Below are 26,501 nucleotides of genomic sequence, written 5' to 3'. Positions count from 1 at the left end.
AAATTTATAACTTCTTTATCTGATGTCGGTTTTTGCCAGACTTTTTACCGCTGGAATACCATTGTCGAGACCTTCGATTCTCGTTTAGGTCATTCCGGCCAAAAGTCGCTCGATTTCCGATTCGAGTTTTTAGCTGTCTGTTTCTAAGCCGAACTTGGAAAAATCATAACTTCGCTATATGAAGTCGGATTTGGGCGTTCTTTTCACATACGATCATGGTTCAAGGACATTTAATCATAAAAGGAATTTAAGTAGAACTTATTTATACATTTTATTATGAAAGTAACTTTTTATTATTCAGAAGTGGTTACAATACTTGACCCATTTTGGTCGTTACAAAGAGTTGAAATATCAGGTTGTCACAGCTTCTAATACATAAAGTTGGCAACTTTAACCCTTAGCATGTCTTAATGGAACCCAACATCCATTTTTGTCCATCAAGGCAAATATTAAGGACTCAAATTCATTCATGGACTCATAACAACCATCAAGATGACATTTTTATGCATCTATAACAACAAAGGGACGAAGATCTAACACCTCTAACTCTTGGAGTTGTCCAAACTCACAAAGAGAAGCCATAGGACCAAGTAAAGCTCATAAACAAGCCCTCAACTCTAACTATCCAAATGAATCATCAACGTAAGAACTTTATATCTTCCAAATGCTCCCTAAGTTGATGAAGACTCTAGATCTAGAAGCTCAACCTCAAGAAATGCTTGGTCTACATGTTCCTTGAAAACACACCAAAATGCCACAAAAATCACTTCAAAGCTCAAGAACACTTAAAGGATGAACTAGGACTTCAGTGGGACGTAATGAACAGTGGAGGCTTATGAGGGTAAGTGTCCAAAGGCCATAATGATGTTTAAATAGGGCTCATGCCCTAAAAATTAGGGTTTGGTCTTGGCTGTCGTATGCCCCACATACACCACGTACGCCCAACATACATGGCTAAGTTCCCCGATTCCAAACGTGCATGTACACTAAGTGTACCAAACGTACGCCCATCGCATACGGGACCATTTTCGCAAAAAAATTCCAAACTTAAAGGACCAACAAGAACATACCTGAAATCGAATGTTACAAATCTTGTGTAAAACATATCCTTAATGTTTTGAAAACAACTTTCCAAAAAAGGAAAATGCTACTGTAGCACAATAAAGTTTGGTCATTTTATATATTTAGTCACTCAAGTATTTATTTATTTTTATTTTTATTTATTATTATTTTTTTGCAATTAGTCCCTAAAATATCATTGTAGCTGTTATATATGGGAACCACTCCAATATTTATTGGTTTCTAAGTCACTATTCTTAGTTGTCACATGTGATATTGAAGTAAGTTGTCAATATAGGTAATTATTTATTTTGAACTTATATTAAAAAAAACACCTAGATAATCGCTCTCCTATCATCCCGTCTGCATCTGGTTCCCTCTTTTTCTTCATCTTCACCGATCCCTTCTGCCTCTCCCCTCCTTTAGCCTCTCCCATCCTTTAATTGTCGTTGGCACTAGAGTGATCATCGCCAATCACGAGCTTTTGGGTTTTTGATGTTTGTGTAAATATGGGTTTTCATAATTGTTTGTGCAGATGTATTTAGGAGGACTTCCTCTTTGAAGATGTTGAGCGACCTCTGTCGTAACTAGAAGGATTAATGGGTGCAAAGCCATGAAAAGTCGAAGTTGGAAGAAAGCTCTAAGATGGCAATGTGGGTTTGCGGACATAAACAATTTCATCAAATTCGAATTGTGATTAGGTAAGAAATCAGGATTACATCCAAAATCAAACCCATGTTCATAAAGACAAAAACAAAAAATCATAATGGCATCTTCCTAGCCCTAAGCTAGGTTGTTCATCTTCAAACATCGCTACAATACGATCACCTATAACCCTTGGCATCTTGTTCACGACCACCCTTTTCTCACCGGAGTTAAAGGTCTTGAGTTAGTGTTTATTGTTGACTCATACAAAAGTTAGGTGCCCTTAAAAGATATAAAGAAATCTAATTTAAAACGTCACATCATAAAAATAACTGACTCTACATGTATCAGGTCATATAATGGTGCAATAAATTTTAAATTTAATGGTTTATTGTACAAGAAAAGTTACTTGAGTGACTAAATAGGTAAAATGGCCAAACTTTATTATGTTACAATAATAAAAACCCTTCCAAAAACCAATTGAAATAGTTTTTAGATTTAAAGTTTTTTGTTTAAAATAAATAATAAATTACATGCTAGCAAACGAGGTTTAGTCTTAAAAGCTAAAAGTTTTGTACCACACACAGCCACACCCAAATGTTTTGAAAACACCTATGTTTATAGTTAACTGAAAGTTAGACCTGTAGTAATTATTTAAATTTTCAAAATCAAAAGCTCAGATAATCAATTGCAAATCATCAGCAATAAAATTGGTTACAAAATAGTAAATCAAAGTTAGACCTATAGTAATTATTTTAACTTTTGCTCACTTCACAAGACATCTTTTTTTTTCTAAGAAAAGTGTTTTCAAACCATTTTAGTTATTAGTTTAACAATCAGATATATGGGTATTTCGTTATTATTAGTTCAAAGTTCAAACAACACAAGAACATCTTGACACTATCCCATTCAGACTGCTTTAATACAATAGATCATTTAATATCATATAATCGGTTTCAAACATACACCTAAACATCCCATTAACAAAATTTTGCGATTATTAATTAAGTACCAACAACTACAACAAATCTCACAAGCTCCTTTAATCATGGTTAATACACAAGACATCAATTTAAATTGAACACCATTAACAACTACAACAAATCTCACAATTACTGATAACACTTTATCCAAAAAGTGTGGGTTCACACCCCTTCATACACCAATATTATTGCTATTGTTTCCTCCAAAATAATTTGGCTTTAAAAAATTTAAGTCAGTAAAAAAGCAACAAAAAACTTATGAAAAGATAGCATCAAATCAAATGCATTGTATTATACTTACTCTTATTATTGTTATAATTATTATTGAAAAAACAAAATTCCCAGAATTTGTTTTTGTTGTGTCTCAAGTAAAAAAGATAGCATCAGCATCCACTTATTCTACTTTATCATAAAGATCCATTTGTTCAACAAAACCTGCCCCCTTTATCTTTATCGCTTTTAACTCCAAAAGCAAATCAAGTAAGAATACACCACACCTATGGTAGTAAAATAATCACTAATTGGATACATATCAGCATGCAGAATTAGGCGATAAAAAAAACACACCAATGACCCCACCATCTCTCCCTTTCCTTAAAGCTATTTTTCCATAGAAATTACAATTGTGCATGATCATATCAACTTTTTTTTTTTTTAAAAAAAAAAAACCCTCTAATAATACAACACTCATTGTTAAATAAAATTCGTGGGACCCAGAAATCCCACCAACAATCTCAATCAAACACAAAGGTCAAAATATCTAAGTAAATTTCAGGCCAACAATTATATTCTCTATGTGAAAAATATATATATGCGTTTTTTTAAGATATACTAACACGTATGACTAGAGAAGAAAAAGAAGTTTTAGTAGCTACATTGTTGATTGGGTGTGGATGGGGGTGGGGTGGGGTAGGGTAGCTCTCATCAAAAACTAGCAGCATGAGGCGCCATCGTGCTTATTCTGGAAGTCTCAAACGGTTAAATAGCACAAGAAAACTTTGCTCAGGGACAACATAGAGGAAACCAAGGTCAGCACCTTTGACATATGGTCCCATACCCTGACAAAAAGTAATCAAATTCTTGATTTATGTAATTATATTTTGGGAGAAAATGAAATTCAACCTTTTCACTTTATTTTATTTCATGTTTAGTGTCAGAAAATATGATATTCACCTTGCCATTGAGTTGGAGAAGTTCCCCCTCTACCCATCTTGGATTTGTAAAACCAACTTCAGCAATCCTACCTTGACCTTTGTAGCTTCCAACCTAAAAACAAGATACCATTTGAACCAATTAACTTGACTTTTTTTTTTTTTTTTTTGACTTAATGTGATTGAAATTCAGAAATGTATATGCACAATTACCACTCCCAATTCATCTGGATACATCCCACGGTTTGAAAAGTGGCTCCCTTTTGCAAGTTTGGCACGGAATGTCACCTAAGGTCAAAACTGTCAATTACAGAATAAAAATATATATAAAAAAAAAAAAAAAGTTGCCAAGAATAAAATAAAAATTACTAACCTGGCCAGCAGGAACATTTAAATCGCCTGTCACCTTCACAGCTTCAACATATTCAAAAAACTCAACATCATTTGCACCACTCCAGTTGCCATATTTACGCCTTAATTGTACAACCTCGGTCCCATATGGCCCAAATGCACCAACATAAAGACCTATTTATATAAAAACCAATTCGTTTTAACAAAAGGGTATTTTAGACATTTTTGAAAGATAGAAAGAGACTCTGACTCACCATCAAATGGATCTAGATCCCCTCTGGATGTGGTGATCCGACTGAAATTTGTATACTCTGACAATTTTTCACGCTTCTTTGCTTGATTAACAGCAAACTTGACAATTTCACGAACATCCCTTGACACCTACACTTTTATATCAATCTCAATCTATTTTTCTTTGAAATGTAAGGGTAAAACGGTCATTTAGTCTCATGGCTTACCTTTCTAGAAACTTTATCAGAACTCCATAAAGCCTTGGCCACATCAGGAGGCATAAGTTCAGAAACACCTTGACTGGCGATAGCAGCCATTTTGACTTTAGATGCAATGCTTTCTTCGCTATCAGAATCATGACTTTTAACAGGGACATGAAGGACAAATGAGTCTTTTTCCATTTCGTCTATTTCAGCAGGAACGCGCACAAATTCATCTTTCGAGGGTGTATCCTCTCTGTTGTGTAAAACCCCACCAACAAAAAGTTTCATATCTAAACTTTTACCATCTTCTGCTGCATCATTGTTTGTTCCCACATCAAGATCAACATCGCTTGTTTCAGATTCATCTTCAGAGTCTTCTTCTTCATCTGAAGTTGTTTTCTCATCATCTTCTTGTAATAACTGATTCACAGTATCATCATCATCATCATCATCTGCCATTACTTCTTCAACATCCACTTTCATAACCTTTAAATCTTTTATTTTTAATTCGGGAATTTTGTCTTTAAGAAAATTTAACACGCTTCTTATCCCTTCCTCGGTGTCTCCTTCAAAATTTAAACTTTTTCCATCATTTTTACCAGGCTTTTCTTCATTCACTTTCACATCGATTACAGACGAATTCTCAATATCTGCCATTGATGTCCCTTTCATGGATGGAGCTGTGGCTTTTGAGTTGTTTGATTTGGCTCGTTGCATGAACACTACCTATGAAAAGGAAAAGAATATTAATTATAAAAGAAATGATAAATCAAGATAATGTTATGATTTGTAAGTTACCTACCTGCATGGTGTATGTTTCATCAGTCTCTTTGACCACAAAAATTTCAAAAAGTGGAGTTCCAGGAGATGCAGACACCAATTGTCTATAATATACAAACATCACCACTGTAGTTTGTAGATATTATGTGAATTGAATGCAGAAAAATACTGTGTTTTTTTTAACATTCTTACAATCATACCTTGGGTTATAACTTCTGCCAATAAATCTGCCTACACCTGGTGTTATGCGTATAAGTCTTCCAAATGGGTCATCAGAATCTTTTGAATAGCCAACCCACCAACCAACCTGAAAGTGTTAGTGATCATTTATTAATTATGATATAAACTAATCTTACTTAGTGGCCTTAATTAAGATGAGCTGAATAATATTACCAGCCCACTTCCTGTATTTTTACACAACTTTGAAGCATCATGATAACGTTCTTCATGGATTGCAGTCTGCAAAGAATAGACCAGTGAGGACCAGAGATTTGTACATATTCATAACTTTCTTACTCATTTGACTTTGGTCTGACCTTCAACTCAGACATAATTTCTGCAACACTGTCCTTGGATGTTGCTTCTGCTATAGCTCTTTTCAACTTTGAAGCTTCTTGGAAATCTTCTTTCTCTATTGCTTCTTCAAGTTGAAACTGCAAGCCATGGAAACTTGTTACAATAGATGAATGAGTAAAACACCAAACTTTTGACCATGCATTTTCTTGTAACATACCAATAATTGAAATCATTAATCCTTTTAAGTTCTAATTTTAACCATACTTAATGAAAGAAAAATGCTAACTTGAAACAGACACAGTTAAGAACCAAAAGATCATATGACATGTAGTATGCTCCAGAAAAGCTCAAACTAACATATACTTCTATATCACACAGAAACACCCAAATCATAGGACTATCAGAGGGAACTAATAAATGAGCATGGGAGTTATCAGACAATGAACTAGAAAGTATAATTTCCAAATCCTTAGCCATATGAGACGACCTTTCAGAACTAAAACATCATATCATCACATGATAGTTTTAATCTTCAGTTAATCAAATCCACATACAACAAAATATTGACAATTCAACAACGATAAGCAAGTGTAACGGGCATAGGGCGGATAACCAACAGCAAAAGTATATATATCAACACACCTGAAGAAGAGAAACAGAACGCTCAGCAAGCTCGATTTCGGAGAAATGACGAGTCCACGTATTCCAATCCCAATCCGAAGAGGTGGCACTGGCATGATCGGAATTAGTGCTGGTGCTGCTACAATGGCAACGGGTATGAATTGGCGAAGATTTTAGAGCATTACACGAACCCGATACGAACCTCAGACTGAAAGATTTCTTGGCAACAGACAAATCGAAACAAGAAGATATAGGAGGTCTGATTTGGGGGATATTTGGGACTAAAGTTCCTGTAGCCCAATAAGCATTCGCAACCGCCATATCTTCCTCGCACTTGTGCACTGTCTTCTCTTCTTCTTTTTCTACTGCTTCTGGGAGAAGGATTTCTAGGGTTTGTGGAGGGTGGGAGTCAGGGGGTGTGTGGATAAAATCGCCGGATAATATACAAAACTGATCACTGTCACAAATTCAACATGCCCACCGTGGGCTCCTCTTTCATCATTTTCATCACAATAGACCCCTATAGTTTTGTGTCTTACAGAATAACCCCTTTATGACATGATATTGATTGGGAGGGAAAAGAATAAAAAGACGAGTTTACTCTTGCCCTCGTATCTCCAGCAAATAACGTTTTGCGACTTCTCAATCGTCTCAACGACTACCTCCGATTTTTTTCAGTATATGCGATTTCACCTTCTCACCATCACCAGGTACAAGGTATTATCGATTTCTCCTTCTTCTCTGTCATTGTTTCATCTTTCCAGCAAGTTTTTGTTTTTTTCTTAAATTGCTACTGCGATTTCATTTTTGTTTTTTTTGGATTGATTCTTTTTGAGTTTTGACATTAGCGAATCGTGATTTTCATTATTTTAGTATCAGTGATTCAACCAGGTAGCAAGGTATCCTTTCACCATACAGACGTTGCATTGCATATTAGGTGTTGGAGAAAATTCCTAAGTGAGTTCGTTGCAATTCTATTATGTTTTGCATCTGTGTTTATAGATTTGTTCTAGTCTTTCAAGACGCATGAGTAATCCTCTTGCTTTGATGAGTGTTTGAGCTTACTTACTGAAATTAGACTGTTTTAGACCATCATAAACATTGCCACGAGCAAACCTGTGGCTTTGATCCTGAAGAACAGATTAGAGTAGGTAAAGTAACAGAAAGTGAATAGTGTTTGATGGGATTATCTACTGGAATTGGATTGTAATTAAAGGTGCCAATTCAGGTTAAAAAAAAAAGCCTAAATATGTAGATAAAAAATTGACAGTTCATTAAACTTTAGTACAGGTGTTACAAGTAGAGAATGTTTCTGGTGAGATTTGTTTCATACTAAATGTCCCTTTTATGTTCAAGAACGTTTAATCTTTAGGTCATATCCACATTTGTTTATATTGCAAGTAATGTCAAGTAATTTGGAGTTTGGGACTAGGACTAAGATAGCTTCTTTTTTGTTTGGATAAATGATGTTTACGTTAGCTTGATTAACAGTTTAATATTTTTTAGTTTTGACATTAACTTGACATTTATGCATGAATGTCATCTGTTGATTTGTTAATCCATAAACCATAACTAATTCATCTCAAGTTTTATGTTTTATGTATGCATGACGTATGTTAATGAATGAGTTTTATGCCACAATGTAGCACAAATGAATTTCATATGTTGCCAATTATCAGTTTATAGCACAAATCAATTTCAGATTTTGCTATTTGCTGTTGTATCTATGTTTCCTGTTTCTGAATTTATCATATCCAAGCAAAGCATGCCAACTGTTTGTAGTTATGCATCTATGCTGATTTGTTCATATTTGTTTACAAACAATTTAACGAGTTAGGGAGTTCAAAATTTTAGCTATGCATCATCTATTCTTGGATGAACATAGCAAATCCTTTCTGAACATTTACGACTTTGTATGTAACTATTTGTTCTGTGTGGTTGCAAAAAACCAGTGTTATTTTGAACTTTGAACTGAAGTTGTGGTTAAACTGGGTTTGATTTTGTAGGTTTAAGAAGCTGAGAAATCATCATGGTGGGATTTAAAAATAGGTACATGGTGATGGAGGTGTCTGTGGATCCAAATAAAGATATTTCAAAAGATGATCCCATTATTCTTAGCCAACATAATGTTTCAAAAGCAATCAAAGACAGCATTCTCCTCAACTTTGGCGAGTGTGGCCTTGCCTCTTCACTAGGATCATTACAAGGTATGAGGAGGGCATTCTTGTCTTTTGTCCCCTTGTTATCCGTGTTAGTCCAATGCATAACAACTTGTTATGTAACACAAAGCAGCATTTTAAATATTGTTATAAATTTGTGTATTTGTATGCAGTCAAATATGTGAATCCGATCACGAAAGTGTGCATTATAAGAGCTTCAAGGGATGAACATCAAAAAGTTTTGGCTGCAATTACAATGGTCAGGAGTGTAGGAAATTGCCCTGTGGTTTTCAATCTATTGGATCTTAGTGGTAAGTCATTTAATCATTTCATGAGCTTCAGTTGTCTCATGATGTATTATTAATAGTAACATTTCTTATTATGGTTTTCCTGAATCAGGAAATATCAGGGCCTGTAAATCTGCAGCTTTAAAGTGTGAAGATTTGATATTTGAAAAAGTGAAGATCATATGCGGGATTCCCAGAACAGAAGATGTGAACAAACATATGCAAAATCTTGAGAGAATTAAGATGTTAGAGCACTGAAAGAACGACTTAATAGAGAAAACCAAGGAAAGACTATGTATTTAATTTACAAAAACTATGATTAAATTAACGATGTATACTTTTAAATTGTTGGACATGTTTCCTTTATAGCTAAATTTATTAAGCTTAACCGTTGGGTTATTTAGTAATTAAAAACATACCTTTGAAAAAATTGTTTCTAAAATTGCAACTCTATAAGGACTACCCAAAAAGGTCATTGTACACGCTCTTTACTAGCATCTACATCATGCCTCTCGGATGATTGGCCTCCATTTTCAGCGATTTCCAAAGCAACATCGGAATCATTACTGATTCCAGGGTCAGAATTTGTGTCGGATGCTTCATTCCCACAATGGATTTCCAAAGCAACATCGGAATCATTACTGATTCTAGGGCCGGAATTGGTGGTGGTGGAGGAGGATGTTGCATTTCCGGAACGGATTGGCATGAGAAAGCTCTGCATTCTGGAAAGGTAGCTTTGGCTGATAGGTTGACTTTGTGAATGATAAGTTGTTGATGAACGGTTGGGATCAGGTGGTATATTTGGCAGACCATGAAGTTCGAGGTTGGGAAAAACTGAACACCGACATCGAGGGCATTTTATGTTTAATCTAAGCCATTTATCAATGCATGCCACATGGAAGTTGTGAGCACAAGGCAACCCACGAACCTGAAAAAAAACATGTTAAAAAATCTAAGGATAAATTCAAAAATAGCATCCTACTTTCATTTCTTTATATTGGATTCGATCTGTAACAATGAAATTGCTTTTGTATTTGGATGAGATTGAATTGGATATGAGTGTCAAAGTATAAGATTGTAATAGAAAGAAATGAAAGTAGGATTATGTAATAAACAAATCAATGAAAGTGTGTTGCTATTCTAAGCATTTAATCCCAAATATAGTAGAAGGAATGCTACCTCATCTCCGACATGGAACTCTTCCAAACAAATTGGACAATCGCTGCAGTCAGTTGGAACAGCTTTCAAAGAGAACAGTGGAAGTTCCTGAATTAATATCTCCACTGCTTGCCTCTACATGACAAAAAGGAGATATGGATTATTTGGTGAGCCACTCTAGAATACAAAACAAGTTAAGAGCTAATTCAAGAAATAGGAATGTACTTTCATTTATTGTGTAGATTTTAGTCATTTTACAAGTATAATGCCATAATAGGAAGACATGAAAGTAAGATGCGTTAATAAACAAATCAATGAAGGCATGTTGCTATTTCTTGCATTTAACACAAAAACTAATGCAGATTGTGTAAAATCTCCTAGTTTATAGGTAATCTTCCAAACTCATTTGATACATGATTGCACTCCAAATAAGATGATGGGATTAAAATAAGGTTTTCTGTTGTAGATTATTTGTAACCTGAGCATCAGATAAGTAGATTCCTGGATGATGTGGAGTGGCATCTTGTTCCATGACTCTCATTTCTTGAGCAGCACTTTCAAATACCCAATCAGGTAGACGGATCATGTCGACTAACACCTAGCAAGATATACATTTGGTATTTAAGGGTTGACCAGGTCAAAAAACAAAGAAACGTAGGACAAATATCTTACTATAAGATTTTGAACATAATATCATAATAGTTTAACGACCCAATTTATTTAGACAAGAACATACCAAGAAATGAATCTAGCACAATCAATTATATAGATATTAACAAGACAATATAAAAGGAACAACAGAGGTTACCCCATATTCTGAAATACCGGATATAGGGATCCCTTGTTGAGCACGTTCCAAATGAGCTTTTCTTCTTGTTAACCACTGCACAAGAGGTCCGAGAATTTATATTAAAAAAAAAAGGGGGGAAGGGGGGGGGGGGGGGGGGGGGGAAGGGGGGGGGGGGGGGGGGGGGGAAGATTTATTAAAATAAAATCAATCACAAACAATAGGAGTTTAGATTATACCTTATTTACTGAATAGACAGCAAGACAGACAAGTCCACAGTAGCTGAAAATCAACCACACAAGAAAGCCCCATTTCTGATTCTTTTCAGGTAACTGCAAGAATTTAGGACAAAAAAAAATTTAAAAGTTTTATTTACAACAACATGGATCCTATTGGTTAATTACAAGAAACAAAAACAACGCACATACACAGGCGTGTGCATAATTGAACCATATAGATCCTGTAACACTCCATGCCCAAAGAAACGGATACAGCACTACATACAGAATTGATAGAACTACTACTCTTCCATAAAAACAAACATCTCTTTGCCTTCGACCAAAATCCCTATATCATTTAAAAAAATAATTGAAATATCAACTATGAGATTGAGAAATTTGATCTTAAGCCGTGTTATCCTTAATGCATAGCATTGAGATATCAAATTTTACAGTTATCATTGTTGAGTAATTCAGAAATAATACTATTTGCTGAGAGTTAGAAGGACTTACAATCCCATTCCAGCTGCAAGACCATTATCTACAAACATTAACAAGCGAAAAACAAAGACAGCACTATAATCAACCTAATCCAAATAAACAAAGACACTAATCAGGCTCTAGAATTGCAATTAAGCAAGATTTAACCAAACAATATCAAGTTTACCCACCACTATCCACAGATGCAATGGAAATCTACAAAGATAGTAGCGCCTCCAACTCAATAGAACCATAACTCTGTTTGATTACAGTCGTAAAGAAAACAACAAAATATCCTTGAAAGAGTATATTAATCATCACATAACTAATGAATACAGTTGTGTAAAAATTTTTTAGCATTGAATCGTTCCCTTAAGTATAACCAATTTGTAAATTTATTGTGCACCGCAGATTAAATGCAAGTGTTCGCGTCTACTGAACTACCAGGGGAATGAAGATTACATGTTCGAATCCGCACGGAGGATAAACAGAAATCAATACTCAATCACTCCTTCCGATGTAACCTTCGAACATATTATACGTCGATAAAAATAAAATTTCAATCCGAATTTCATTTAAGATACAAAAGGATACATACTAAACGCAAGCATTATTAGGAAGAATCCATCGTACCTGAGAATTTTCGAGATTATAACAAATTAACCAGACTCTTTTCCAGAAAACAAAACAACAAAATGCAGAATGTGTATGATGAAATTTACTATAGGATTACGTACCACTTGAAGTGTACGCCTCTGATCGCCATGGAAGAAGATAATCTAGCGGCAAGACCTAGGCTTCACTGCCAGAAATTGAATAAAAAATCTCATTTGTAAGGTATAAAGAAGTGAATCTAAGAAATGAATCAGTGGATTGGAAGACAATCGAGCTAGAAAAAAGTTTATCGCGACTGAAATTCCCAAGAATTGACGATCAAAGCTGAGCATAGAGAAAGCTGGGAATATGCTTCGGGTTAAAAGGTTAATGGAGAGAAATAGGTAACGTATTTCACTGAAATTCTTTTATTATCGGCTATTTATATTTATGTGATTATATTCGACATTTTTAATTTTTTATTAACATATAAAGCCAATAAGATAAAACTCACTGTTAATATCCGATTTTATTATTATATTTTTATAGAAAGCAGTTATATTTTCAAAAAGTTCCATGGAGATTATTATTCGACTTTTCTTTTCAACTTTTAGAGTATTTTTTATCAAAAAGAAAAAAAAAAGGATGTATCAATATTTATATATTAGCCTTGTACCCTTGCAAAACAACCACAATGAATAGTTTTATGTGTAGTGATTAATTTATTTCGATAAATAATTTTCTTATGGTTATCAGTCAAACCATTATAATTGTCTTGAATCGGTATTGTAGTTGTGTCTTTGACATTTATACCCATGAGATGATTTTTATGAATGACATATCTAACCACTCATATTGGCATGTAATCTTTAGTTTTCCTTTTTTGTTTTCTCCTATTTTTTCGTTCTACTTTTTCGTTGTTTCATTTCCCTTTTTTTTAGCTCCTTGCTAGTGGGGTCTAGACTCCTGTTTTATTTTTATTATTAATATATTGGTCGGTTTCAAAAAAACATATCTAACCTATTCATTAATTACTTATTAATCCACAAATGTCACAGATGAGATTTAAACCTTTGACTTCAAGAAATGTAGACAACATCTAATATTGTTAGGTAAGAAACCATTTGATATACCCATGAGATGATGACAGGAGAAATTGTCCGGCAACAAATTAAATGATGTTATTGGTGGAAACTACAACCTCGGTGCCTCCCTCGACATGTCTAATTCACCCTTGGAGTCTTCAATATAAATCACTATTATCCACTACCTTGCAATATATGTCAAAATCTAAATTGGCATTGGTTATATCTACATCATTTAGACTATCATCGTTCGCAACCCAACCCAACCCAAATATCTATTAGAGCATGCGGTATGGGCCAAACGAAAAGCAACGGTGCTGACGTGACACGCCTCAACGGCGTCGTGACGGGGGAAACACCCCTCCTATTCGTTTTTGCTCGTCGAGGGTGAATCTCGTGGCTGTCGCAATTGGATGTAACGAGTGAAATTTAAACGTTTAACAACGTTTAAATGGCAACAGTGTAAAAAAAAATTAACTATTAAAAAAACCATTTACCCTATAAATACCTACCATTTTATAAAAAATTTCACACACTTTCTCTTCTCCTCTCTACATACTTTCAATTATTTTCAAAAATAATATGAATCCTTTTGACTCGTCCGATGATTCAAATGACGATATTTTCTTTAGGATGATGTATCATTATTACACTACTGACCTGCTACAACCAGACCCAGCCCCGCTACTAACAAGACGTGCGATGTTAAACAGAAATCGCGAGGAAGGACACGAACATCTATATCGCAATTACTTTGCGGATAATTGCGTATACGGGGCGAAGGACTTCAAAAGAAGATTTCGTTTGAGTAGGGATGTGTTCTTACGAATCGCCAACGTCTTGGAAAGCCGGTATCGCTTCTTTACTATACTTTTATACAAAATAAATAAAAATGTACTACATGTTTCCTTAATTTTACAATATATGCAATATATTTTTAAACTGTAGTTAATTTATGTTTAGGTAGGAATTTTTTGAATTAAGATATGATGCTAGAGGTAGACGAGAGTTTACAACATTGCAGAAATGTGTTGCGGTCATTCGTTTGATGGCTATGGGGGAGTCACCCGACACCATGGACGACTATATGAGAATGTCTGAAAGAACCGCAAGAGAGAGTTTGTATACATTGTCAAGGGGTGTTGTTGAAACTTTTGGAGACGTGTATTTGCGGAAACCTTCGTTGCATGATTTGCAAGAATTGTATGCGGCGCATGAAGAACGCCATGGGTTTCCGAGAATGATCGAAAACATTGACTGCACACACTGGAAATGGAAAAATTGTCTGGTAGCATGGAAAAGGCAATACGCAAGTGGTCATCACGGATCACCTTCGTTGGTTTTAGAGGTTGTTGCTTCTCAAGATTTATGGATTTGGCATGCATTTTTTGGGGTTGTGGGTTCCAACAATGACGTCAACGTTCTTGATCAGTCGCCAATATTCGACTATCTTTTGAATGGAAAAGCCTTGGATGCTCATTTCACGGTGAATGGAAACGAATACAAATATGGGTATTACCTTATAGATGGAATATATCCTTAGTACTCCACATTCGTGAAGGCATTCCGACACCCCGTTGAAGAACGAGACAATTTTTTTAAGAGAATACAAGAAGGGGCACGTAAGGATGTGAAATGTGCTTTTAGAGTGCTGAAGGCGAAGTGGCATATAATCGAACATGCAGCACGACCATTGGATTTAGAAACTCTATGATATATCACGTATGCATGTATCATAACATGGTAGTAGAAGATAAAGGGCGAAATATTGCACACTGTATCCCAACGGAGCCCAGACACGTTCAGTTTCAACCAGAAACAACAGATTATTTGCATCACGTTGTTGACATTCAGGACGCAAATAAACACAGACAACATGGTGACCATTTCCCCACTTGGTGTTATAACACCGTTGATGAGGTGGCATGTGATGTGGCGCCAAATAGTGTTATATCTAGTTGCCCACACCTAGTGCTCTTAAAAAACTATTTTCTCTATTTTCCACATACACAACCTAACTAAGGTCATCTTTTATACCCACTAGGTGTGTTCGCGGTTTGGTTTGAAACCGTGAAACCGGCCAAACCGCTCATTGGTTTGGTTTTACGGTTTGTATTTTTCTTTACGGTTTGGCTTGCGGTTTCAAACTTTTCAAACTGTATTGAACGGTTTGGCTTACGGTTTTTAAGATTTCAAACCGTATAAAAACCGGACCGGACCGTAGGACTTGTATATATATTAATTAAATTTTTTATATGTAATTGATTTTTTTTGTATTATATATTAATTTTTATATACAAATAATAAACTTTAAAACCAACAATATTTAATTATTACAACCTAATTGTAGTTTCTTTTGTGATCTGGTAATTGGTAAATGAAGCCCAAATTAATAGTTCACCTCCAAGCAACCGTGAATTCATGATTCACTGATTCGTTTCAGCTTGCCCTAATCGAGTATACAATTCGCAAAGACGCAAAGGCTCTGTTTCTCTCGTTTTCTCTATTGTTTCCAGTTGCCACACCACGCCATGTCGTCAAGTCACTCGACTAAAATGGGCCTAAAAAGCCCAAACCGTGAAACCAAACCGGAGCCAAACCGTTAGTAACGGTTTGGTTTGGTCCGGTTTTAAATTTTCAACGGTTCGGCTTCGGTTTTTGGTTGACAGATACCATTAGTAACAGTTTGGCTTCGGTTTGACCTAAAAACCGAAAAAACCGGACCGTGAACACCCCTAATACCCACCACTAACCACTATAGTTGTGGGTGCCACATTATCAGTGTACTCACAACCATTAATCATGAGATACATACCACCAAACACAACACTCCAACTTTTTTTAATTAAATTTAATTCAAAAATACAACTTAAAAAAAAAACATAGAAAATTTATAATCAGTTTTTCATTCAATAAAGAAACATTACATTTATTTAAAAAACTACATTACTTAAAAAACTAGAATAAAAAACATAATAAAAAACACTAATCTTCGTTCATGTTGAGCTCGTACAAATGATCTGCGACATCTTCTCAAAGATTTGAAACACGATTCACTATTATGAATTTCAACAACTCGTGCTAAAAATTCGGTCGTTCCAGGTGTAAACTCTTCAATCGGGATGACTATGTCGCCCGGATCATATGTACAAATCGCTCGCCCTTGATCTTCGATGATCACATTATGTATTATAATACATGCATTGACCATTCGATTAATTTTATCCTTATCCCAAAGTCGTGTAGCGTATTTCACTACATGTCATATCTGCTTGAGGACTCAAAATGTCCTATCGATATTCTTTCTCGCTGGTTCCTGTCTTTTTGTGAATAACTTTGTCTTTTCACTTCGAGAAACCAAGTATGCATTCATAAGTGTAGAATAATCTGGATATATCACATCATCAAGGTAGTAACCATATTTGTATGAATACCCGTTCACCGTGAACGACATATCAGGTGCTTCGTCAGTCCAAATATTGTTGAAAAGAGGAGACTTACCAAGAACGTTAATGTTGTTATTAGACCCTGCAACTCCAAAAAAACGAATGTCATACCCACAAATCTTGAGATGCGACAGTTTCTAGGATTATATTTGGTCACTTATATATCTTCGAGTGAATTGACCATGTCATGCAGTTGGACATTTTCCCCAGGCCACATGCGTACAATCTAGACTGCCAAGCATACTCAGAAATCCATGCCTTTGTTCATGAGCCGAATATAATCTCTCAAGATCACTTTAAGTATGCTTACACAAATATTGTTGGTGAAAAACATCATACACACATGCACAAAACCAATCTACACAATCAATTGCGGTCATCTCAGATACTTTCAAGTACTCGTCAGATGCATCAAATGTTATGCCGTATCCTAAATACCTAAGCGTAGCCTCACATTTTTGTATACTACTAAAACTCATTATTCCTCTAGCATCAGGTTTTTGTTTGAAAAAACCATAACGGGCCTCTAAAGCGTTACTAATACGTAAAAATATAGCATTATTTATACGGAAATGACGTTCGAACGAGTCATCATTGTAAAGATAATTATCGGCAAAGTAATCACATACTAATAAGTCGTGTGCGGCTTGGCGATCACGATTGACGACCGCGCTTGAACGAGCAACATTCGAACTTTCTTCATTGTGAATGTGTTGCACAACGTTGAAGAAGGTCGAGATGAATTCTATGTCGTCATCTGAGTCAAAATTCTTAAAGAAATCCATGTATTTTTGTTTTAGAGATAGAAAGTATAGAGAATGGTTTGAGTGTATAAATTGTTAAATTGTTGTGTTTATATATAAGTAATGTTTTATACAGTATTAAAAAAATTATAGCAATTAACCGTTGAACGACAACATATTGAAACTCAAACCCAATTGATCGTTTACATTCGTTGTCTGCACTACATTTGAGCATGACCACGCCCAACCACGAACGGAAGGGATGGTGTGCACGAGAGGCGTAGCTAAGCTTGTTGAAGGTAGGTCCTAGGACCTACTTTTTTTTAATACAACAAATATATATATATATATATATATATATATATATATATATATATATATATATATATATATATATATATATATATATATATATATATAAAGAAAATATGTAGATCTATCTATTTTTGCTAAAAGACCCACCTCTTTCAGTTTTATTTATATAAGAAACCATGTGGTTTTTAGTTCTAGATTCGTCACTGGTGTGCACAAGGATATTTCGTGGCCACGTAAACCACGGGTCTGCTCGTCCACTGTATATCGGACGATCTAATCATAAACTTTTATCTATGTTAACAACTAAACCCAATCCGCTATTTTATTTTTAAAAAATTCAAATAAATATATCAACATTAGTCTCATTTTTTAAGATAATTCTTTTATTTTTTTATAAAATAAATGGAGAGAGAGAGAGAGAATCCACTCTCACCATTTCTTTTATTTTTTTATTTTTTTATTTTTTTATTTTTTTAGGTGAGTTATGATGACATGCTCACTAATCGGGATTGACTTAGGGCCTGTTTGGTATGCGTCTGACCGAGTCGGGTCAGACATTTTTTTCTGACTCGGTCAGCTAAATCAATCTTGGCCTATCTGACTCGGAAAGAAAGCTCTAGCTCGGTAAGAAGAAAACCAACGACTGACTGAGAAAGGAGGAGGCGTTACCAATTATGCCCTTATATTCCTCTTTCACGCCTCTGCGGCCCCTCCCCCACCGATTGGCTCCTTCTCCTCTTCTCATCAGGCACGTCTTCTCCTCTTCCACGCCTCTGCTCTTCTTTAATCGATGTATAAAACCAATCTCATGAAATCGTTTTTGAAATTGATCCATGAATTCGTGAAAACGATTTATGAAACCATCTCGTGCATGAAAATCGTTTTTTAAATTGATTCATGAAACCATCTCCTTCAATCGCAGGTTCACCTTTCTATTCTGAAATTGATTCATGGATTAATTTTATTCACATATTTCTTTATACCCTTTATGTTCTGAATGGTCTGATTTTTGAAAATTTTGATTTTTTGATGTTATGTTCCTGTTTGATCAGGAAGGTTCGTACCTGCCTCTTGATCTGGAATGTTTTTACAAGCTTTAATTTTACAGCTTTTGTAGAAGATACAACCAATAAAGGTATCAAGTGTGATGAGATGATTAAACAGGTGTTCCACAGTTGTGTTTGGAGGATGGAATTGTAGAGTCCAACGAAAGATGATTTGTGTTTGGAGGATAGAATTAAAGATTCCAGCGAAAGATGATGGCTCCAAGTGTTATGGCTAGTTATCAATCCGTTAATGGCTGATTATCAATCCTTTAAATTGATTGATGAATGTGAATCGGTCAATGAATGAGTTGTTTGAATTGTTGAAAAACAATGAATTTATTTATGACTTTATAGAAATAATGATTCCTTTTATTTTATTTGAATTTTTAAAGGATTTGTGCGTAATTTACATTTGAAGGGTAAAATGATTATTTTTATTAGTCAGCACATTCAGTCAGATGTACAATCAAACCACATGGTTTCTTATTCAGTCAGGATTTTTTACCCAGACAAACATTTCTCAGTCAGCAACTATCAAACGAGACCTTAAGCTTTTTTTTTTTTTTCATCTGTAAAATTTTCTATTTTCCATTAAAAACGTAAATAATAATAATTGAAATCACGTCGCACAAGGATAGGTGAATCTACATTACAAACCGAATAGAAATATTTCTTTTAACAACTTAATCAATTTTGACGGCCATGTAGCACTACATATGATCAGTATTCAATACTTTTCCTGAACTCAACAATTATTCCATCAAAAAATAAAATAAGAATTACAGCTTTATTTTCTTTTTGTCACGTTAATATAATGTTTAGTTGTTTACATGTTAACGGAAAATCAAAATCTACTATAATAAATAAAGATCTTTTTGCCACATGTCACATTCTCATTTATTTTGCCACATGACATTTTATGGTAATTTTAAATTAATTTTTATTCCACATGTCATTTTATTGTTTTTCCATTTTATTAAATTCCACATAATATTAAATATAATAATAAATGCATATCAATTTCATTTATGAAATTTCCTTCTAAATTCAAAATTACCAAGTTAAAGTTTTATTAATTTCTTTTAATTATTTATCTAGATTATTTCTATAAATTTAAAAGAGAAAAAAAAAACTTCTTAAATGTTTAAAATTTTATATTTAATTTTTATTTTAAATAAACCCATGTAATACATGGGTCTCACACCTAGTCATCTAATAGTTACCGTAGATCTATAATAGATACAAGTCATACAACGCATTAATGTCATGTTGGCATGAAAATGAATTTTAATTTTTTTTAATGGTGTTTGCTATTTTAAAGCCCACTCAAGTTAAAATTATAACTAGACAATGAAAATAATCCAAGTTTGATAAAAGAAAAGATCACGCTTTAGAAAATAACTACAACAACAAAATTAAATTTAACTATAACACTGATCATTATTTTATTAGGATGAGACTAAACACACAACAATATCTAATATTTTCTTCGAATGACCTATGTCTAATATAATTGACAATATAACATAAGTATATTTTTTCTTGGGAACAAAACTAAAAACAACCTTAATCCAAGTGTAAAGGCAAAACAATGTCCACTTTAGCCTTAAAAGCATGATTTTTAACTAATCAAAATAATAATCCTATGATGTCCTTTCCTTGAGTAGACTTCAATCTTTAAATATATTTTGCTCATCTTTATGCATCTTCTTTACCCACATGAAGATTTACCATATTACATTTCTTTTTCTAAATTCTCATTAAAATAGCGATTTCATCTCGTCTATACTTGTCATGCCAAAGTACCATACAAATATTAATAAATAATAAATTGTTTTAGGACTACTCGATATGACCCTATATATAATCAAAATGACAACCATGTTTATAAGTGAAGCCATCAAACATTTCAAAAACTCGATACAATAGTAACAATCAAACACAGTATTTGCGTATTGATGTGACTTCGGGTCCGACCACCTGCTCTGAGAGTATGCTTCTACATCGGAGACAGATTTGTGAGGTCACAACAGACAAGGTCGTTAGAGCCGTCCTAGGGACCGTGCCTCAGGAGCGGACTCTGACGATCAAGTTAGATCGGTTGGTAGATCTGAGATGGTTCTCCTTAGCTGGAGATAACCATCTTGGTGCTGGTGGTGTATGGTGGCTGACGGCGGAGGGTGGCGGCTGAGCCACCTGGCCGAAGTCTAGGGCGGCGGCTGAGCCACTGGGGAAGGATCCCCCCTATGGAGGAGATATTGTTCACTATATAGCGGGCAATTAGATCAAGGAGAATTAGGTCAGGTCTTGGGTCAGCCCAATTGAGGTCCGACTAGCAAGGAGCTAGGCGAGGCCGCCCGGAGGCGTCGGGTGAGGCTGGTGCACTACAAGAAAAAAGGCCTTTTACGACGCGCAAAATACGACGCTCATTGATCTATGTTACGCAAAGGAGAGTGACATTAGAAAAATATCATCTCTTCAAAAAAATTTAGGATAGAAGACACGCATTATTGCGCGCCCTTAAATTAGTGTCTAAAAAAAACACGGAGGGCACCTATAATAAAATGTGCGTCGTCTAAGGATGTCGCTTTATATTTTTTAATGGAACGCGCGTTCCATCCTTTAATAGTGGGGGAAAGGGGGAAATGAAATTCTGAAAAAATTAAAAACACCGCCAAGCTCTCCTCTACCTTCTTTCAATCGTTCTTCTCTCTCTCTCTCTCTCTCTCTCTCTCTCAATCAAATACCAAAAATCGACTATTGTTGGAACTAGGGTTCCGGTTCTTAGTGAAATCGAAGGTTTTTTGGTCACCAGGCCATGAAATTGATCAAAGGTTTTTTGGCCTAGAACCACCAGGCCACCCTTTTCCTCCATCCATGTCCCTCCTTTCTGTCTATCTCTAACAGACCACTGCAACATCACATTCACTTCCCAAAAGATTGTGTGGATTCTGATATGCGATTTTTAGTTGTGAGGTTCCTAAAATCATATTTTTGACCTCAATCGATATTTTCATATTTTTGAAATTCTTAAAATCCTCTTCGATTAAACGAATCCCTAAAACCCCGCCTCATACCCACCTCCAACCCACACCGAATCTTTAGGCATCGCACGCCGACGATGTACATGCCTGTCGACGGGAGCAAAAACCTAATTTCAAGTCAATGGCCTGTGTGTATATTCTGGTACAGAACTCGGAGGAGGAGGTACGAGTGGATTTGGAACAACTTCTTAGAGAAGGCAACTGATATCCTTGACATCTTAAGGCCGAACAAGTGCCTCTCGATCTCATTTCACCATTTATAGTTCCATTACAGAGTTTATAACTATGAACATGTTCTGAACAACAAGCGCCTCTCGTCATGCTTTTTCAATTACAGATTCTGATTTTAGGTCATCTCCTCTCCTCGCCTCTTCTTTGTTTCTTTTCTATTCTACTTCTACATATATACTTCTTGTACAGAGGATTAACATTATTCCATTCTTAAATATTTATAAAATCGGTATTATTTGAAGTTCAGTGTTTATAGTTTAGTTAGATACGAAAATCTGGTGCTCAATCTTTAGTCTATGTATTTGTAAAGGGGATTTTTCTGATTTGGGAACCAAAACATACGAGACTGATGAATGGTTCAAACCTAAGCATCATTGATGAAAATTTTCTTTATATGACACTTCTATTTTATTTCTTTTGCCAAATTGGCGATCTTGATATTGATCTTCCAATCTAAGGGGAGAATTTGAATAGAGATCTATAATTAGGGCTTAGAATTGAGAAATGTTTAATTGCCTCGGTATGAAATTTCATAGATTAGAAGTTTTTTTCGTATATAATTGTGTAGCAACATATGAATTCTTAGAAATTGGGGAAGAACAGCGTCCTGATTATAAATGCATTTTTCAAAATTTTGAATTGGGGAAAATTTTGATGATTACGTTTACACTCTTCTCTCAACCATATCCTTGAGCAGATTTGGAACATTCAATTTCTTCATAACACTAAACCTATTCTTCTATCAAACTTAATGATTATATGAATTGTTCAATTTGTTTTCACATCCACTGATCCAAATCTTCTTCAAATTCAACAGATCATGCCTGGGCAGAAGATTGAAACAGGTCATACATACATAATCCATGATGTTTGTATGGATTACTATGGAAAACGAGTAATATCCACCTCCTCTGATGCCACAATCAAGATAATCAGTGTCACCACCACCATCAGCACCGCCACCTCACACCCCCTTACCACATTGACATGTCACAATGGTCCAGTCTGGCAGGTTGCATGGGCCTACCCTAAATTCGGGTCCCTTCTTGCATCACATTCTGATGGGATTCTTCTGCAGCACATTTTGCTGGGGGATTCTACAACCAAAGTACCTTCTTTTCTCAACTATATAAATTATTTTATGGGTTTGTCTAATTTAGTTTTTTTTTTAATGTTTGATCAGATTATGAATTGAGAGGTTACAAAATTAGTGTGGGAATGGCTGAGAAATCTGCTCCAAGGGCTCCTCCTGCTCATTAGCACAAGTCAAAATTTGATATCACTGGGTCAATTTTGTATGTTATTTCCTAGTCTATACCTGATAGAAAAATTCCATATAAAATATTAAATTTCTTAAAAAAGAAGTAAGTAGCATTTGAAAATTCCATATAAAATATTAAATTTCTTAAAAACTAAGTTAAGTTGTAGCATACCAAAAACAATCTATAAATTGCAGGAAGTATACACATTTAGTGTGAATAATATGTTATTTTTGCTACTTTAGTAAGTGATACTATATTTGTATTTTTTATTACTTCAGGGGATTGAGAAATTTGAGACAGATCTTAAGACCATGCACCCTAGTTTGACTGAATGCCGTGTTTTGAAGTCAAAATTGGAGCTTTCTGTGATCCAATATGCCATTGGTATAAGTTCTGAAGCTCACACTAAGGTATATATCATTATCATTCCACTATGTAATGACTAAACTGAAATTAGCTCATTACTAAATAATCTTCAATTTCTCAGTGCATATTATAACATTATAAGTTGCTTGTATATGGTGATTTCAACTTTTGGTGATATTAAGTAACTACTTTTGGAGTAGGTAATGAGGAAAATGAAACCAGAAATGAAGAGTATCAGATGGAAAAGCATATTTCTTCACCACACCAAAACTCTTTTGGTTTATCATCCAGAAGAACTTCATAATTTTTCAACCCAACACCAAAAGTCGGTTTTTTTTTTTTTTTTTTTTTTTTTTTTTTTTTTTTTTTTATCGTTGATGTCCATTTCATATGTGCTAATGCTCCAAAAGTCTTGTGCCAGATTGGGTTTATTTTTATTTATGGTTTTATCTTTTTTCAGATTTCCATGTGGCTGTTTTTTTTTTTTTATCATGGAATAGAGATATAAGTTTACCCTTCCACTTTGCCATTTGCCATTGGTGTGGAAAATCATCATCATCATAGACGTGGTGTAAGGAAATCGGCTTCTAGGGAGGGTAGTAGTAGTAGTAATGACAACAATTTACTATATTGCCCTGATGCTATTGACTTAGAAGACAAAGATTTTGAACATTTTCAAATGCATTGGAGAAGAGGCTAACCAGTTGTGGTTAAAAATGTCCTAAAAAAGACATGTGGACTTAGCTGGGAACCAATGGTGATGATGCGAGCTTTTAGGAATGCTAAAAAAAGGTTAAATGAGGAAAATCAATGTGTCAAAGCTATCGACTGTTTGGACTGGAATGAGGTAAGTTTTATATCCCTATCTTTTAAGTTTTAACAATTCATTTTTTTATTTATTTGCATAAAAAACTTGTGTTTTTTTAAATCTTCTATTTATTTTCATAAATATAAAACTCTAGACTTTATGCATCATCACGACTCAGTTTCTTTTCATCTATTATTTGTAGGGAAATGTTTTGGAACATATACTAATGTTAGGTGTTGAAAGTCAATGGGCACCTGTTGTCGTACATTGTGCGGTGAGATAACTTATTCCATGTGCTTTTGATTCATACGTTTTATACTTAAGAAAAAAATAATAAAAAGATATGAAAGTAGGTTTCTATTTGAGATACATACATAGGTGATCTGATTTTTGGACACCAAAAGAATCTTGAATGCATAGGTGATCTAAAAGCTCCACAACAGACAAGAGATGGACAAGTTTCTAACCTTCGTGCATAACTTGGGGTGATAAATGGTAGGTTTTTATTAAAAATTTTAACTTTTTTATATTTTTTTTAATGTTGTCTATTTTCTCTCCTATTATGTTTGTCTGAATTAGAACTTAAAAGAAGAGATCTCAGAGGCCATTGATCAGCTAAGGGAAGTTGAATATGAAGTCATTATCACATGTTGTAAAAAATTCGTTTATTTTATTCTTCACCCTTCTACAAGCCTTTTTAACATGTTGCAGGAACCTAAACCTAAGAAACAGTCCGCTCCTACAGCTAAAATTGGATCGAATAAAAAAACTGTTAGTAAACCTGTAAGTAGTTCAGATGAATCTGAATTTTAATCTGAATCATCGGATGATAGTGATTCATCAGATGAAGAAGTGAGTCAGAGTGTAAATCTCTTGGCACTTGGATACAGTTTGTCTAATTTCACATTAATTTTGTCACTTTTTAGCAGCATTCTCTACATGATACATGTTGTTCTCCACTTTTCTAAGTATTCTTCTATGTAATTTAGGAGGCGCCAAAAAAGCCAGCTGCTGTTGCCAAGAATGGTGCTGCTGCAGCCACCAAGAAAGCCAAGTGAAGTGATGCGTCTGATTTAGAAGACAGTTCAGATGAAGTAAGAGAGCTTTTTGGTTTTGTGTACAATTTTTACCGAGTGAAGTGATGAGTCTGTCATAGTTACTTTAAATAAGGTAGTGTGTTTGGTATGCAGTAATCAAAGAGGGAATGGAATCAAGCATTACAGTGTAATCTGATTCCTGCAATTGTTGCTGCAATTGATGCTGATTTCTTATTGTAAGTGTTGTTGCACTCTTCTGCTGATTTCTAAAAGATACCAAAGGGTACAAATGTTTTTTTTCATGAATAAGAGCTATTTCTGTTCTTCTTCTTCTTCTAGTTGTTGCGCTCCTCCATTCTTCATTATGGGTATGCAGCAGCTCCAAATGACAGGGTATAATTAATTTTACTTCTTTTATTATATAGAAGTTTATTTAGTGAATTCTTTTGGTTTATCGTCTAGAAGAACTTCATACTTTTTCAACCCAACACCAAAACTCGTTTTTTTTTTTTTTTTTTTTTTTTTTTTTTTAATCATTGTTGTCCATTTCATATGTGCTACTGCTCCAAAAGTCTTGTGCCTGATTGGGTTTATTTTTATTTATGGTTTTATCTTTTTTCAGATTTTCATGTGGCTGTTTTTTTTTATCATGGAATAGAGATATAAGTTTACCCTTCCACTTTGCCATTTGCTATTGGTGTGGAAAAAGCTGTTTTTCTAGTAGTGAATTATGCAGGTTTTGAAGTTTTTGATGGAAAAGAATAGTGTTAATGCTCTTCATAGAAAAGTATGTTGGTATTTTAGGAAATTTGGCTAATAATTTAGTTAATTATATAAAAAATGTTGAAATCTTACATTTGTCTACTATTGGAATGATTATTTGTAGTATTACATT

The 26,501-nt window shown here is 34.5% G+C and overlaps 5 protein-coding genes and 1 long non-coding RNA gene across 11 annotated transcripts; 3 read left to right on the top strand and 3 right to left on the bottom strand.

Moving 5' to 3' along the window:
• Positions 1–3,448: 3,448 nt before the first annotated feature.
• EX2 (UvrB/UvrC domain protein (DUF3506)) lies at positions 3,449–6,973 on the bottom strand. The gene is made up of 11 exons (XM_079023236.1): positions 6,562–6,973; positions 5,940–6,056; positions 5,797–5,862; positions 5,604–5,710; positions 5,426–5,507; positions 4,648–5,349; positions 4,444–4,570; positions 4,212–4,363; positions 4,052–4,126; positions 3,861–3,953; positions 3,449–3,745 (listed from the first exon to the last, which is right to left on the bottom strand). The coding sequence occupies exons 1-11, from the start codon at positions 6,859–6,861 to the stop codon at positions 3,644–3,646; spliced, it is 1,923 nt and encodes a 640-aa protein (XP_078879362.1). The 5' UTR covers positions 6,862–6,973; the 3' UTR covers positions 3,449–3,643.
• An 18-nt stretch (positions 6,974–6,991) lies between these two features.
• On the top strand, positions 6,992–9,374 carry EMB1687 (ribonuclease P family protein / Rpp14 family protein). 5 transcript variants are annotated; one of them, XM_079023242.1, is made up of 5 exons: positions 6,992–7,257; positions 7,432–7,497; positions 8,547–8,747; positions 8,873–9,010; positions 9,099–9,374. In XM_079023242.1, exons 3-5 carry the CDS (start codon positions 8,570–8,572, stop codon positions 9,242–9,244), a joined length of 462 nt encoding a protein of 153 aa, XP_078879368.1. In that variant the 5' UTR covers positions 6,992–7,257; positions 7,432–7,497; positions 8,547–8,569; the 3' UTR covers positions 9,245–9,374. The 5 variants fall into 5 exon arrangements, with proteins under 5 accessions (XP_078879368.1, XP_078879366.1, XP_078879367.1 ...); XM_079023240.1 differs by having other exon boundaries at positions 7,420–7,497; XM_079023241.1 differs by having other exon boundaries at positions 7,414–7,497.
• Positions 9,254–12,634, bottom strand: LOC145081382 (E3 ubiquitin-protein ligase SIS3-like). 2 transcript variants are annotated; one of them, XM_079023238.1, is made up of 10 exons: positions 12,367–12,634; positions 12,214–12,262; positions 11,821–11,887; positions 11,663–11,736; positions 11,360–11,498; positions 11,171–11,263; positions 10,953–11,027; positions 10,623–10,742; positions 10,166–10,279; positions 9,254–9,914 (listed from the first exon to the last, which is right to left on the bottom strand). In XM_079023238.1, exons 3-10 carry the CDS (start codon positions 11,881–11,883, stop codon positions 9,459–9,461), a joined length of 1,134 nt encoding a protein of 377 aa, XP_078879364.1. In that variant the 5' UTR covers positions 11,884–11,887; positions 12,214–12,262; positions 12,367–12,634; the 3' UTR covers positions 9,254–9,458. The 2 variants fall into 2 exon arrangements, with proteins under 2 accessions (XP_078879364.1, XP_078879363.1); XM_079023237.1 differs by having other exon boundaries at positions 12,224–12,262.
• Positions 12,635–14,362: 1,728 nt separating this feature from the next.
• LOC145053306 (uncharacterized) lies at positions 14,363–14,851 on the top strand. The gene has a single exon (XM_079001323.1). The coding sequence runs from the start codon at positions 14,363–14,365 to the stop codon at positions 14,849–14,851; it is 489 nt and encodes a 162-aa protein (XP_078857449.1).
• A 1,737-nt stretch (positions 14,852–16,588) lies between these two features.
• Positions 16,589–17,539, bottom strand: LOC145053296 (uncharacterized). Its single transcript, XM_079001312.1, has 2 exons — positions 17,065–17,539; positions 16,589–16,836 (listed from the first exon to the last, which is right to left on the bottom strand). Exons 1-2 carry the CDS (start codon positions 17,537–17,539, stop codon positions 16,589–16,591), a joined length of 723 nt encoding a protein of 240 aa, XP_078857438.1.
• Positions 17,540–24,255: 6,716 nt separating this feature from the next.
• Positions 24,256–25,863, top strand: LOC145067980 (uncharacterized). Its single transcript, XR_013688914.1, has 5 exons — positions 24,256–24,608; positions 24,772–24,843; positions 24,974–25,064; positions 25,559–25,663; positions 25,760–25,863. It is a non-coding gene; the product is annotated as an uncharacterized LOC145067980 (long non-coding RNA).
• Positions 25,864–26,501: the final 638 nt, after the last annotated feature.

The sequence above is a fragment of the Lactuca serriola genome, chromosome 1 (genome assembly GCF_051521515.1).
Source record: "Lactuca serriola cultivar US96UC23 chromosome 1, Lser_US96UC23_V15, whole genome shotgun sequence".
In the NCBI taxonomy this organism is placed as follows: domain Eukaryota; kingdom Viridiplantae; phylum Streptophyta; class Magnoliopsida; order Asterales; family Asteraceae; genus Lactuca; species Lactuca serriola.
Note: the sequence above shows the minus strand (reverse complement) of the source record. Positions and strands in the feature narration are given on the sequence as shown.

Coding starts and splice junctions, on each gene's coding strand:
- EX2 (XM_079023236.1), bottom strand. CDS start 6,861: ATGGCGGTTGCGAATGCTTATTGGGCTACAGGAACTTTAGTCCCAAAT. Junction 5,711..5,796: donor AAAATACAGGAAGTGGGCTG/GTAATATTATTC, acceptor TAACACTTTCAG/GTTGGTTGGTGGGTTGGCTA. Junction 4,571..4,647: donor CTGATAAAGTTTCTAGAAAG/GTAAGCCATGAG, acceptor ATAAAAGTGTAG/GTGTCAAGGGATGTTCGTGA.
- EMB1687 (XM_079023243.1), top strand. CDS start 8,570: ATGGTGGGATTTAAAAATAGGTACATGGTGATGGAGGTGTCTGTGGAT. Junction 8,748..8,872: donor TTCACTAGGATCATTACAAG/GTATGAGGAGGG, acceptor ATTTGTATGCAG/TCAAATATGTGAATCCGATC. Junction 9,011..9,098: donor CAATCTATTGGATCTTAGTG/GTAAGTCATTTA, acceptor TTCCTGAATCAG/GAAATATCAGGGCCTGTAAA.
- LOC145053306 (XM_079001323.1), top strand. CDS start 14,363: ATGGGGGAGTCACCCGACACCATGGACGACTATATGAGAATGTCTGAA.
- LOC145053296 (XM_079001312.1), bottom strand. CDS start 17,539: ATGGATTTCTTTAAGAATTTTGACTCAGATGACGACATAGAATTCATC. Junction 16,837..17,064: donor TTTTCACCAACAATATTTGT/GTAAGCATACTT, acceptor TTGGAGTTGCAG/GGTCTAATAACAACATTAAC.
- LOC145081382 (XM_079023237.1), bottom strand. CDS start 12,395: ATGGCGATCAGAGGCGTACACTTCAAGTG. Junction 10,280..10,622: donor TCTACTTATCTGATGCTCAG/GTTACAAATAAT, acceptor TTTGTCATGTAG/AGGCAAGCAGTGGAGATATT. Junction 9,915..10,165: donor AGTTCCATGTCGGAGATGAG/GTAGCATTCCTT, acceptor GTTTTTTTTCAG/GTTCGTGGGTTGCCTTGTGC.